Raw genomic sequence first — 14204 nt, forward strand, 5'->3', positions numbered from 1 at the left:
GAGGTCATGATTCGAACGTGCTTCCAAAAACTCGGGGTAAGTGAACGTCATCTCAAATCTTATAAGTCTTGCTTGACAGGATTCGGAGACAATCAGGTCGAAACAGATGGAATAGCGACCCTGCCAGTACTGATCGGCGAAGGAGAATCATCAAAGGCGATAATGCTAAATTTCGCAATCGTCGATAAGATGTACGCCTATAACATCATATTGGGAAGAAACTTCCTAAGGGAGTCAGGAGCAATAGTTTCCATAAACCACCTCATGATGAAATTCTCAATGCCGGGAACGAATCTCATTGGGACGATCAGGGGAGACCAGAAAATAGCTCGGGGACGCTATCTCGTTTCTGCCCAGGGCTGCGAACAAGAAGAGATTAATCCAATCACCATTGGAGGAGACAAAGTGTTCTACAATGACCCTACGACAGATATGCAGAGCTGAAAAACTAAGGTCATTACTACTTCTACCATCTTTCCCTTTTGAATAAAGTCATTAGGCAAAAGAAGTAGTGCTACTAGCTACATATTTTATCTAACAAAAAAAAAAATTAGCATAAAACGCTATAAAAGGAGGAGTCCTAGCTAAAACTCATCTCGCTCTGAATCGAGCAGGTAGCCCTGATAGCGAAAGCCACGACCAAGGGACCTAAAGGCAGCCTAGGTAGGTGAAAGCAGCGACCAAGGGCCCTAATTAAAAACAACCCTGCTAGCGAAAGCCACGACCAGGGACAAGATAGCCTCTGTAGCTACAACAACGATTGAGGGCCCTAAGGAGCAGTGATAGGCCTAAAAATATGTCTATTCCCGCAAGTATACGGGATCAAGTTGTAGTATTGAAAATAAGATTGAGTATCGTCCCAAGGACAAGCTATTTTATCTAAATCTCGAATTAAAACCCCCTTTCATTAATTTTGATTTGTTTTTTTTTTAAGAAACTATTTTAAAAAGAAAGCAATACTAAAAGACTAATAAGAATGAAATCAAGATGAGAAGAAGAATTTAGGGTTTTCGATTTCACCACATAAATGGACTACTTAAAACATGCATTAATTAACAAATCCCTTTTCTCATGTATAACTCAAAATCTAACATAATAAACTATTTAGATTTCGGAATATATTCTTTAATAACACAATTCAAAATCAAGAATGTATGATTGACTACCATATAAAACTAATTTCCTACACTATCATTCAAGATCTAAAAGGCATATCTCATCTAATAAATCAATAAAAGCATGAAATATCTAATTATAATACATGAATGATAATAAGGTTATAGAATCAACATGAAATTAATGACAATCAATAGGCATTGAAGCTCAAAATAAGGATTCAATGATTTATAACATATCTCAAAATAAGCCCAAATATGGGTTTCCTCTACACCCTAGATACAAAATTTAGCTACTCATGGAATCTAAAATAATATTCATTGAATTTATAAAATAAATGGAATTACAAAAGATTAATGGAAAGAAATCACCAAGAATGTTCCCAATCCATATTCCCATGTATCTCCATTTTGATGTCCAATTTAAGCTCCAAGTATCTCAAGAATATTGCTCAAAACTCCAAATAATAGCTTATTAGAAGATAAAAGAAGAGAAATTTAGAAGAGAGATAGAAGAAGAAGAGATTTTAGAGAAGAAGGTATGGAGAAATTAGAGGGTTAGAAGAAGAAATTAGAAGGAGAAAGTAAATCTAGAGAAAAGATGAAGGTGGTAGAGAAAATAGAAGAAGATGGGTTTTTAGGGTTAGAAGATAGAAGGAGAAGTGGCTTAGAAATTAGATAAGGAAGCCTTTTGAGAGGGTTGTTGAAGTCTAGGTTCTAATGGAGGAGAAATTGATTTATTTATAGGGTTAGGGTTTTGGTTAGGTTAAAGTGGTAAATGGTGGGAAGTTGAGGGTTAAAAGGGTAAATAGATAGGTTAAAAAGGGATAAAACCCTAGATAGGCTGGCGGCTAGGGTTTAAAAGTGAGAATTCGGGTGATTTAGTGTACCCGGTTATAAGATAATAGGGTGTGACAGGGTCAGAAGCCGTCGGATCTTCAAGGCACGGATCTGGACGAGCGGGAAGCTGCCACGCGTCCGGGACTATCTTAATACAAAGCTTCGGGCAACACAGGAAAGGGACTAAAGGACGGGATTTACGGAAGCCGCACGATTTCAAAAACGCGGGAGTGGACGGATAAGATTAAAACGTAGGATCTGGTGCACGGAGTTAAGTTGCGACGGGTAACACGGGATTACAACAAAGAGGTGACGCTTAGCAACCGTCGATCTGGGACACGCGGAAGATTGCGGTCCAGATTAAAACGTGGGAAGGGGGCTACCGGATTAAATTGAAACGGGATCCACCGGATCAAGCCTATAGGGTCCGTTTCGCTGCTTAGCGGAAACACGGGATTTGCATATACCGGCCTCCTCTCATCGACACGTGTCCGTTGGGATACCGCGCGCCAGAACCGTACCCGACATTGTCCCGCTAGTCAACATCTTTTGACTGAACTTTGACCTTGGTTAATTCCCTCGTCCGGACTCCAATTTGACTTCCGTTTTCTCCTACGGACTCGTCTCGACCTCTACTTTTCAACCACGCACTGACCTTGGCCAAATTACCAGAATGTCCTTGACTCCAAATGACCAAAATACCCTTTATGCATCTTTTCCTCGTTTTTAACCGTTTTTCACACCTAACTCTCCAAAAGACACCTAATCAAGAAAACCAACCATTTTATTACAATAAAGACTCGAAACAGACTAACTCGGCTAATTTAAACGACTCTGATGGGACATTTTCATGACCCATCAAGCAGTCCTAGTCAAACTAAACTTTGCTCGAGTAAAACTGACCCCTCACCAAGGTCCTAAGGAGAAGTCCTAGTTACACTGATCGACTCAAGCTGGCAAAGGAGGTAGCTCCGGTAGCTACGGCTGTGACCCGAGGCCTCACAAGGAGAAGTCCTAGCTAAACTTAACCCTTTACTCGAGTGAAACGTGGTCCCTGAGGATCCCCAAGGAGAAGTCTTAGTTAAACTAACACCCCGATGAAGGTGACCGGGGGTATAAGGAGAAGTCCTTGCGAAACTGTTCATGCTTAAAATGAGGAAGACAACCCTAGTAGCTAAGGCGACGACCAGGGACACGGAGGAGTCCCGACAAAAACTAGTTGTGCTCAAGCCAACGAAACCGGCTCTGGTAGCGAAAGCCACGACCAGAGGTCTAAGGAGAAGTCCTAGCTAAACTAGTTGTGCTCAAGCCAACGAAACCAGCTCTAGTAGCGAAGGCTACGACCAGAGGCTTAAGGAGGAGTCCTAGCTAAACTAGTTGTGCTCAAGCCAACGAAACCAGCTCCGGTAGCGAAAGCCACGACCAGAGGTCTAAGGAGAAGTCCTAGCTAAACTAGTTGTGCTCAAGCCAACGAAACCGACTCTGGTAGCGAAAGCCACGACCAGAGGTTTAAGGAGAAGTCCTAGCTAAACTAGTTGTGCTCAAGACAACACAACTATATCTGGTAGCAAAAGCCACGACCAGAGGTCTAAGGAGAAGTCCTAGCTAAACTAGTCGAGCTCAAACCGATGAAACCAGCTCTGGTAGCGAAAGCCACGACCAGAGGGCTAAGGAGAAGTCCTAGCTAAACTAGTCGAGCTCAAGCCGACGAAACCAGCTCTGGTAGCAAAAGCCACGACCAGAGATCTAAGGAGAAGTCCTAGTGAAATTAGTCGAGCTCAAGCTGGCGATATCAGCTCTGATAGCAAGAGGGGTAGTCCTGGTGAAACTAGTTATACAAAGACAGCTCTGGTATAAACGACCAGGGGCAGAGCTAAAAACTCATAACACCATTCAGAAACTTTTAAGCAGGGCTGACTCTGTTCTATTTTGCAAAAGGAAATAGTAAGCTTAGGGCATGCTAGATTAGGACTTAAATTATTTCTTTTGCAGGAGCGATCATTCGGAGCATGCGTAGTAAGCCTAAGAAAAATTGCATTAGTAAGTATAGGGCTAATTACATTAACTTTTTTATTACATACTTAAGAAAACAGGAAGACACAGTTTGGTGGCAGACTCTTATTCGCCAGAGAGCTTCACGATACAGCTCTGGGACAGGTAATACTTTCGACTTCTGGCCTTCAAAGTAAAACACGCGAGTTACTTCAACTCCTTAGTCTTTCTACTTTCAACTAAGGAGTGGCGGGACTCATGATGATGCATAAAATGTCCAGACGCTGACTAACGTCTGAAGAGTCAAAGATCAGACCAGAAGTCTCTCGGAACAGCTCGGCTTAAGGTAACAGGACAACTAAATCCCCTGATGGTCCACCACACGTTCCCTTAACTGGGAGGTCGACCAGAAGAAACCAGCTCTGCACAAAACGCCCTCGGCATGGACAGATCAGCCGTGGGATCTCTAAAGGAATAGGGGGGGGGTCTCTATAGGTTCGGCCCATATCTTACGCCCAGAACTGGGGAGATATCAGCGCTGCGCAACCTAATGACTTAATCCCGGACTTTCCAAATAGATCTCAGTCGGCCACACATCTTGAAGTGTTTAAGCCCGATTGGACTCCACGTATCTAAAGGAGGAAACTTCTCCTTTAGAGTCTATCACTCCGGCAAGATATATACAAAGTATCCTTGAACTTAGGAACTTTCACTTGTCAAAGATCCGGGATAGACTCGAAGAGTAACCCTAGATACGCAAAAGAGGTTACTTCTATTATGGTTTGACGACCACCGCCTCACCACCGCCTTTAATCACAATCGGCCTAACTTCGCCTATAAAAGGCCCCCCACATCGTCCTTCGCAAGGACACGGTCTCTTCGGAACAGACACAGTTTCACCCCCAAAAATACGATCTTTTCATACCAGAAGGATCACCCCAAAAACAGAGTTATCACAACTCGCCCCCAAAAGGATCAATCAACATTCACTCTTTCACTGCAAAGAGTACCCTGACTCTCTTGAGCGTCGAAGGGTTTCCGAACCCTTTGCAAATTTTTCCCCCCTTGGAAACAGACGAACAGGAGCAAGGAACAAGGAGCAAGAAGCAAGGAGCGAGGAGCTAGAACAGAGGAGTAGAGCAGAGAAGCAGAGCTGAACAGGGGAATCTCTCCTCTCATAACAGAATATACCATCATAACGGAGGCTGTCATGAATCAACTCCCTTTTCCATGCTGATTTAACGGGGAGCCAATTTTCAACATCACCGTTATCTTACTTTTTTGTTCCATTTCTGCCTCACTTTCATTCTGCCCTAGCTACCCGTCCTCTTTTTTCTTTGTTCCCTTGAACTCTGTCTGCTAGTCACTTAATTATCACAACTTTCTCTCTCTACAACAACATCAATGGATTTTGAAGATACTCGCATTTGTAGTTTTTAATGTAGGAATTTTCGGGCAAAGTAAGAACCATCGTCTTCTCTATGATATTTTTCTTAAGAAGACGGAACTATCGTATTGTTCAAGTTTAGGTCATCAGCCCGAAATTGATCTAACCATAGATTCCAATTCTGGCTCGATTTTCTTTGAAAGGAAAAGGACTGTTTTCGGGTTTTAGGGAATTTATTGGATTTTGTTATCTTTGTTGTTAAGGATTATGGGTTTGAAGCTTATTCCTTAGCAGGTTCCGTAAAAGAAGCGATCTTGGGGCAGAGTTGTTGCTACTGTTCTCTGATCATTTTAGGGTATTGGTTTGTAACACTGATTGAATGGAGTATGTATGGGTTTTTCTACATAGGGTTTTGAAATGGGATTAGCTCCTGACGTTTCAGGTGGAGACATGGTGTATTAAATAACCAAAAGGGAGGGATAAGAAAAATGGTGAGGTAGAAAAGCAAAGTGAGGTTTGAATTCTTAGGGTTGAATGGGTGGTTGTATTTCGTCAAGATCTAAGGTTGATAGCACTCTAAGTGGTACAAGTACTCGTTATGGTAATCTTTTTGTTTGTTTCCCTTTCTATATAATGGATTTTTTTCCTTGATATGAACTTCATGTGTATCTGAAACAGTAATATTTTAATTCTATCATAATATATATGTGTATCTTGGTTGCTTGGCTTGACCTTATAGTGATAAGATAAACCCAAAATTCATTGATTTTGTTCGCTTGTCAAAAATAAAATCATGGTTATTTGAATCTCCTATTAGAGATACAGATATCTATCTTAGATTACCTAGTTTTGGTGAAAACCTGTTTTTGTTAATTTGGTTTATATCTTTAACTATAGTCTATTGCTTTTAAAAAACTGTCCTGACATTCAGATGTTACCATGATTTTGTGAGTATTTTCAGTTGTTATTCTTGCAACCTGTATCTGTAATAACTTATCAGATTCGTGAGGAGAATCTTGCTTTTTTGATGTCTCTGGATTTTTTTGTTGCTTTCTTTCTTTGACACTTCTGGCCTACCGATTTCTACATTATGATCTAGTTGATGTTTTATACCATTTTTGGTTGATAATGTATCGTTTTTGAATGGGAAACAGTGGAGAGTAAATCTACAAATGATACCAGCAAAGGGCCATCAGTTGGGCCAGTAGGATATTCCACAACAACAACAACAACAACAACAACCAGTAGTGCAGAGAGTAACCGATCTACTCTCCCATTAAGCGAGGAACTTAAGATATCTTGGCAGCTTCGGAAATTCTCATTTAATGAACTCAAGTCAGCAACCCGGAACTTTAGACCAGATAGTATTCTTGGGGAGGGTGGATTTGGTTGTGTATTCAAGGGGTGGATTGAGGAGAATGGAACTGCTCCTGTGAAACCTGGTACAGGTCTTAGTGTTGCAGTTAAAACTCTTAATCATGATGGACTTCAGGGTCATAAAGAGTGGTTGGTATGAACTCTTGCAGGCTTGCTCTACTTTCCTTCTCTAAATGGTTAAATACGTCAACACTCAACATATATATCTTTATATATATGTACATATATGTTAATTCGTTCCTTTGTTACAAAAGAAGTTGTTTCTTTTCGTGCGAGTGAATACTAATCCTCTCTACTATATTTTCAGGCTGAAGTTAATTTTCTTGGTGATCTTCTCCATCCTAATTTAGTTAAGCTGATTGGTTACTGCATTGAAGATGATCAAAGGCTGCTAGTATATGAGTTTATGCCTCGTGGAAGCTTGGAGAACCACCTTTTTAGAAGTATGTAATTGCTCTTTTTTAATTTCATGCGGTTTTGCTGGATTTATATTTGAATTCTTTGTCCGTAACTTCAAAAACATATAACACTTAAATCTTGATTTGATTAAAGCTTCTAGTTCTCTCGAAACATGTACAGCTTCGTGCACAGTCTGGCATCTAGTGTGATCAAAGATATCGATAATGTTTAACTCAAAATCCACGAACTTTGTGTGTAAAACCTTTCTTTTGAACGCTGAGAAAACTAGCAAAAGATCAATTTGACATGTCGGGGGTCAAATTAAATATGAAAATACGATACTGGTTTTCTAGGAGTGGACTCGCTGACTATGAATTCATCAAGTAAACAACTATCTACATGTTGCTTTCTTATCATATTTTAATTATGATCTCGATTATATGTTTCCATTGAAAATATCGATGTTTAATGTTCTCTGGTAATGAACCATGTTTTTGTAAAAGGGTCCTTGCCTCTGCCATGGTCCATCAGAATGAAAATAGCACTTGGAGCAGCAAAAGGGCTTGCTTTTCTTCATGAAGAAGCTGAAAGACCAGTTATATACCGTGACTTCAAAACATCCAACATCCTATTAGATGCGGTATATATCAAACCTATCCAGTGTTAAAATTCTTTTGCTTGTACGATTATTATTATTCTAATAACATACATTCTCAGGATTACAATGCCAAACTGTCTGATTTTGGACTTGCAAAAGATGGTCCTGAAGGAGATAAAACTCATGTATCGACCAGAGTGATGGGAACTTATGGGTATGCAGCTCCTGAGTATGTGATGACAGGTAACTAAATTAAGTTTACGTCCAGTGTTTGTAATATTTGTTTCATTGATGAATTGTAGGATTGAATAATATCATGATTATAATTATAAGAGTTCATCCACCCTATTTCTTGTTTCTCAGATAAAGCTATTGATTGTAGAAGAACGAACCTATGGGTCTTGTTTATTAAGTCCTTCATAGTTTAATACTTATTTGGTGGAAGCTATTTTTCTTTATTAGCCTGTCTACTGTAAATGCCTATTTTGATTCTTCGTATTTGTAGCCCTGAAATCGGATATTACTTTCCCTATATTAACATAATTTTGTCTAATGACCTACTTTCTAGTAATATTTAGAAGTCTTTCATGTGGCCAAATCTTCATTGCGGACAGAGTTGGCATCTTAACGTCATTTAGTTTGCCCTCGAAAGTACAGCAATAATTCCTATTTTGCCAGGAGGTCAATTGATTACTTGTAGATTGGTTGTTTTTCTCGACGTTGCCATTTTATGAACAAAAAGAACAAGGCCCTCTACTGGCTCAAGTATAGTTCCATTTAGATTTAATTTCATACTTACGTAAGCAGTGATATGAAAAAAAAATGTTTGGTTTGGAAGTAATGTCGCACAATGGTAGTAAGAAGCTTTAAAGGGACCAAATTCGGTAGAGCATTTTTCCTGTAATGGTCTAGAAAGGAAAAAATCAGTTGCACCCTAAGGTTTTCTTTTATGTTTTTGTATTTATTATCATCTTAGCCTGCCTCAAGTATAGAAATACATATCCATGTCATTGTTACGTAGAGATTATATCATACCTGCTTACGTAATTGGACTAAACCCGAGCCGGGCAAGGTTGACAATTGTCGTACTGGGAATGATGGAGAAGAAATGACATAATTGAACGTTAATGTACATATAGGAAAATATATCAAGATAATAGGACATGTACTGATGTACATGACTTTTGGTTTTAGATAAATGGTAAAAGTTGTATATTTTGTTGATCACCATATTGCGTTTACGATGATGATATATACTGTTATTAATTTTTCTTTAAAATTTATTCCTTTTTCTGTTCCACTCCTCGTTCACTTCTCAAAGCTAACTTTAAATATATACTAGAGTTACCTAATTGACGATACATAGTTTCACTTAAATCTATCTGCTTTTTCCAGGGCATTTGACCTCACGGAGTGACGTCTATAGCTTTGGTGTAGTCTTACTTGAGATGCTTACTGGGCGTAGATCTATGGACAAAAATCGGCCCAATGGAGAGCACAACCTAGTCCAATGGGCTAGACCACTTCTTGGGGAAAGGCGAAGGTTTTACAGGCTAATAGACCCCCGTCTTGAGGGCCACTTCTCGATCAAAGGTGCGCAAAAAGCTGCCCAACTTGCAGCCCACTGTCTTAATCGGGACCCAAAAGCCCGACCTCTAATGAGTGAAGTTGTTGAAGTCCTCAAACCATTGCTGAGTCTTAAGGACATGGCCGCTTCGTCGTACTACTATCAGACTCTGCAAGCTGAACGAACAGGGTCCAGTCTTAATTTGAATGGCAAAAATGGTCTAAGAACACGAATGGGTGGATCTGCCTCAAAGAAAGGTCAGCCAATGAGGAGCCTTACGATTCCAAATGGTAAACATGCTTCGCCTTGTCATTATCAACATCATCCATCACCGAACCAAAGTAATAAACATCATCTCTCTACCAAACAAGATGATAAACACCCTCCATCACTAAAGAAGGACGATGAAAAGCTCCTAACAACAATAGGAGATGATAAACAGCATCCATCACCTATAATAAACGGTAAACAGCAACCCCCTTTATCTCAAGAAATTAATGATAAACACCATTCATCATCAAATCTCCCATCGCCAATAATAGATGATAAACAACACCCATCTCCATCTCCAGATTTCGACGATAAACAACAGACGATGACACTGCAAATAGATGAGAAAAAGCAGCAGTCAGTGAAAGAAAGTGGTTAAAAGGTGCAGAATCAACTCCTATTTGCTGTCTTCTTTTTATTCATTCCTCATGTATCAAATATATGTTGTGTTTCCCGTTAAGTGTCCTGGGTAATTGGCTAAGTTCATGGGCCATTTGTATTGAGCTAAATATTTATGTAATCTGCGTTTAGAGGAAATGTTTGATAGGCCGAAGCTTTTGGAGAAAACTGTTCTATAGCCTATTCATTTTGTTTGGATATTCAAAAGGGCTACATGTTCATATAGTTATGAAAAAGTACTCTTTGAAGCCTAAGCTCCACTAGAGTTAGGTGCTGTTTGTTTTTTTATTTATGTCTGAATCTGAATTGGCTGAATCTGAATTGGCTGAACTGAATTGGCTGAATCTGAATTGGCTGGGGTTTTTAAAATTTTGATGTTTGTTTTCTTAATCTGATTTATAGGGTCTGAATAGAAATTTTGACCTTTATACCCTTATTGGTCTTTTTAACAAAAGAAACCCTAACTATCTTTCTCCATCTTTAAATGTAAAAAACCCTAGTTCCTACTCCTCCTTGTCGTATCTGCTGCTCTCCCATGGCTGCCAGGTAGAGACTCGTCTCTCTCTCTCTCCCTCTCTCTCTATCTCTCTCTCTCTTCCTCTCTATATCTAGAATTCGAAGATTAGAGAGCTTACCTTCGCCAGATCGCTCAAGGTTCAGAGCACTTCTGATTTTTCGAAGATTTAGGTTGTGTTTGCCCTAATTTCGAACACCCAAATCTTGAATAAATGTACTGACCTAAAATACCCAAATCTTTGATTGTGTTTGCCTTGAGATTTAGGTTGTATTTTGATTTAAAATGCCCAACTCTTTGAATAAACTTAAGATTCAAGAGGTTTGGGTTAATGGAGGACATAGACAGATTTTCAGTGAGGACTAAAGAACGTGGTGGTTCTGGTTGTTGGTGCTGCCCAGTGGTGGTGCTGGTCGGTGGTGGTGTTAGTCGGTGGTGGTGATGGCCGGTAGTGGCTTTGGTTTTGGTTGTTGGTCCCGGTGGTGGTTGCCGTCCGTGGAATAAAAAAGATAAAAGAAAAAATTTCAAATTTACAGGGGCATTGCTGGTCATTTGTTTTGTTTCAGATGTTAGGCTCTTATTTCAGACTTGTTTTAAAGTCTGAAATAAGAGGGCTTCTATTCAACCATTTCAGATATTAAACTAATTCAGACAAGATTTCAGATTTTTTTAAATAAAAAAACAAACGTCTGAAATCTGAATCGACTCCAGTACAGATTTCAGATCTGAAAAATAAAAAAACAAACAGCACCTTAGTTAACATTATCCGAAGGGGATCTCAATTGAGCCAACTTGTAAGATGATTTGTTTGGGAAGCCTTCTTTGTAGTTGCATACTTGCATTGTTCTGAAAGCCTTAGCAGGTCAGAGATTTCGTTGTCACATATACCATCACAATATAAAATAATCAAGTCAAAACTAATATTTTGATTACGAATATAAAAATACGCTACAGTCTATCGTCATTATCTTTAAGATTATCTTTAAGATGGAAAGCGTCGTAGAATATTTTCTATAGAAATAATTATATTTGACATTAATCACGCGACCAGAAGTATGGATCTCCATTTCAACAAAAAAATAGGATGAATTTTAAAGAATTAGAAGCATCATGTTTTTATTGAATCAAATGAACACTACATCTGACTATGAACAACTTCGATTCCATTATTGAATCAAACTAAGTAAATCATCACTCTTACATATGAAACTAGAGCAAGAATAGTCAAATAAGAAACTCAAATTCTCACTTCTGTCATGGAGAGTTGTTTATGTCATAGTCACTAGTTTTTTTAGTTGAGAAAGTAGAAAACTAGAAATATATAGAGTTTTGATGTTCTTCATCATATTTAGTAGATAAAAACAAAGATTTGAACTTCTTCATTAAGGATATTTGAGGTTTTAATGTTCTTTGTTGAATTTTTTTTTTCTGGTTTTGATTTTAGATTTGCTCGCATTTGCAAATCCAATTTGCATATACAAACAAAATTTGTTAAGTTTACAAATTCAGTTTGCATCTGTAAATCGGGTTTGCAAAATTTGCACCAGTTGGCAAAATTTGTAAACCCAATAGGCAAAAACAAAAAAAAAAAACAAAATTTTTTTTGTCTTTCCTAATGTTTTTTTTTCTAGAAAAAAGGTATTAAAAGTGAACCTTGTTAGAGACCACGAAAAATCCTTTCTAAATATATAAGTTTTATCGAAATCTAATAAAAAAACTATATAATTAAAAGTAAAAAAGAAAACTACTGAAAAAGATAATTTAGTCTTTATTAATACTAGCTATAACCCGTGCCTCCGGCACGAACACTTTCATAATACACTTTACGAATGTAGATTACATGTGTAAGCGGATGTTAAAGTTAAAAAAAAAAATGCAAGGACAGGGAACAAAAAGAAAGATAAGAAACTCACCTTGTACCTGTGATTAAGCAAAACAACAACATGTTAAAAAACTACTTACATCTAGTCTAGGATAAAATAAAATCGATCTTAATGACACAAATCAATGTATTATCATTTTTTTCTATACATAAGTGTCTTCTAATTTCTAAGTTATGCAACAGAAGAGAGACATATATATGTTGATAATTGGTGTATCACAATCCTTTTACAAAAATGCTATTTTAGGATGCAATGTCACTTTTATTTTGGCCTTGGTGAATGAAGTTATGAACAAATAACTAATGACTGAATACAAAAGACAAGAATGGAATTGGAAAAGAACCTCAACATATAAACATAAAGATAAATTGCTCCCAAAATACTTTCAATTAGACCAAAGAGGTAAAAGAAGTAAAATGAAGAATTTCACTTTTAAATTTTAGACAAACAAATGTGAACCAAAAATAAAGAACAAAGAAGAATGAAAATGAGAAATTTTGTTTCATCGCATCTATTAATATTTTTAAATTCATTAGTCAACCATAATGACCATCCATAACTACAATTGTCAACTGACCTGCAAAAATCATCAAAGATGTTTCCGACACTTCTAATGACAATTACCACAAAATTACCGAACCATCTTAGAAACCTATTAGTTGGAGCCTGTATGATTAAAATATTTGCAATCCTCGGTTCATCAACGAATATAAATTGTACATTTGCAACAAAAAAAACATAACTTGTACATCACTGGAAGAAATCAAATCTAAAGTCGATTAACAAATCACACGAGACTTGCATAAACCAAAAAATAGAAGAAAAAAAGGAAGGGGTTTGAGATAGTGGGAGAGAGAATCACTCAAACATGAAAAAGCAGAAGTAGATCAGCCAATGTATATAAAATATGTATAAGACTTTGAAATTGGTCAACATCCACTTACCTTCTAGCTGAATTAGATACCTCTTTTTTTGTTGAGTTAGATACCTTCTTTGATCTCTCAAGAGCATTTTATGAAAGAAACCATTGGCAATGAAGCATCACTATATGAACATAAAAAGGAAGTTCTAACCCCTTGGATTAAATTATGAATAAGATTATGACCAGTCAAGAAGATAAAACAATTCACTGACAAATTAGCATCATTGATATTCATAATAAACTAATATAAAACAATCACAAGCACAAAAAGTAGATTTTACGTTGTTACTACAGCAGATCATCTGTTCACACCAAGGGTGTTAGCAAGAAGAAAGTTTGCACGGGTTTGTCCGCATCTCTAAAGATACCAACTTTCAAACTTCTAGAGGAGTCAACGATGAGGACAACACAATCGGCTTGAGATGTACCAGTAATCATGTTCTTGATAAAGTTATGATGTCCGTGAGCGACAATAACTGTACAGTACTTGGTGGTCTGAGGTCTCAAACTTCCACCAGGTAATATAGATGGTAACATGTAACATCCCTATCTTTTTGATATATCAAATTGGGTGGAAATAACAAAAGTCTAGGTCAGTCTTGTTTAGATGAAATACTAGTGGGTTTAAAACCCTAATCCTCTTCCCTACTGAAGAAAACCTATAGAAGAGAGAGAGAGATGGTGCAGCCACCCTTAGTGAAGGGAGGATGAAAAAGAAGAAGAAGAAAAGAGGTAGACATAGAGGTCTCTAGAGAGGTATATTTCCTATCTTGTAATTTTTATTAAGGCTCTTTCAATTTATTCTACGATAGGTTTAGTGTTGCTAATCACATTAAAGAACGATTAAATGGTTTAGACATTAGTTTTATCTCGAATTTCATAAAACATCTATAGGGGGCAATATTACGGTCTAGATTAAACATGAATCTTGTATTGATATA

General features: G+C 37.7%; 1 protein-coding gene across 2 annotated transcripts; it reads left to right on the forward strand.

The window, feature by feature from the left end:
• Positions 1-4662: 4662 nt before the first annotated feature.
• LOC147567750 (serine/threonine-protein kinase PBL34-like) lies at positions 4663-10112 on the forward strand. 2 transcript variants are annotated; one of them, XM_086654337.1, is made up of 6 exons: positions 4663-5935; positions 6489-6844; positions 7019-7154; positions 7614-7750; positions 7828-7951; positions 9104-10112. In XM_086654337.1, exons 1-6 carry the CDS (start codon positions 5869-5871, stop codon positions 9922-9924), a joined length of 1641 nt encoding a protein of 546 aa, XP_086510463.1. In that variant the 5' UTR covers positions 4663-5868; the 3' UTR covers positions 9925-10112. The 2 variants fall into 2 exon arrangements, with proteins under 2 accessions (XP_086510463.1, XP_086510464.1); XM_086654338.1 differs by having other exon boundaries at positions 5258-5917.
• The last annotated feature ends 4092 nt before the right edge of the window (positions 10113-14204 follow it).

The sequence above is a fragment of the Eschscholzia californica genome, unplaced genomic scaffold (assembly GCF_041429995.1).
Source record: "Eschscholzia californica isolate CP2 unplaced genomic scaffold, dmEscCali1.0.p SCAF_1, whole genome shotgun sequence".
Taxonomy (NCBI): domain Eukaryota; kingdom Viridiplantae; phylum Streptophyta; class Magnoliopsida; order Ranunculales; family Papaveraceae; genus Eschscholzia; species Eschscholzia californica.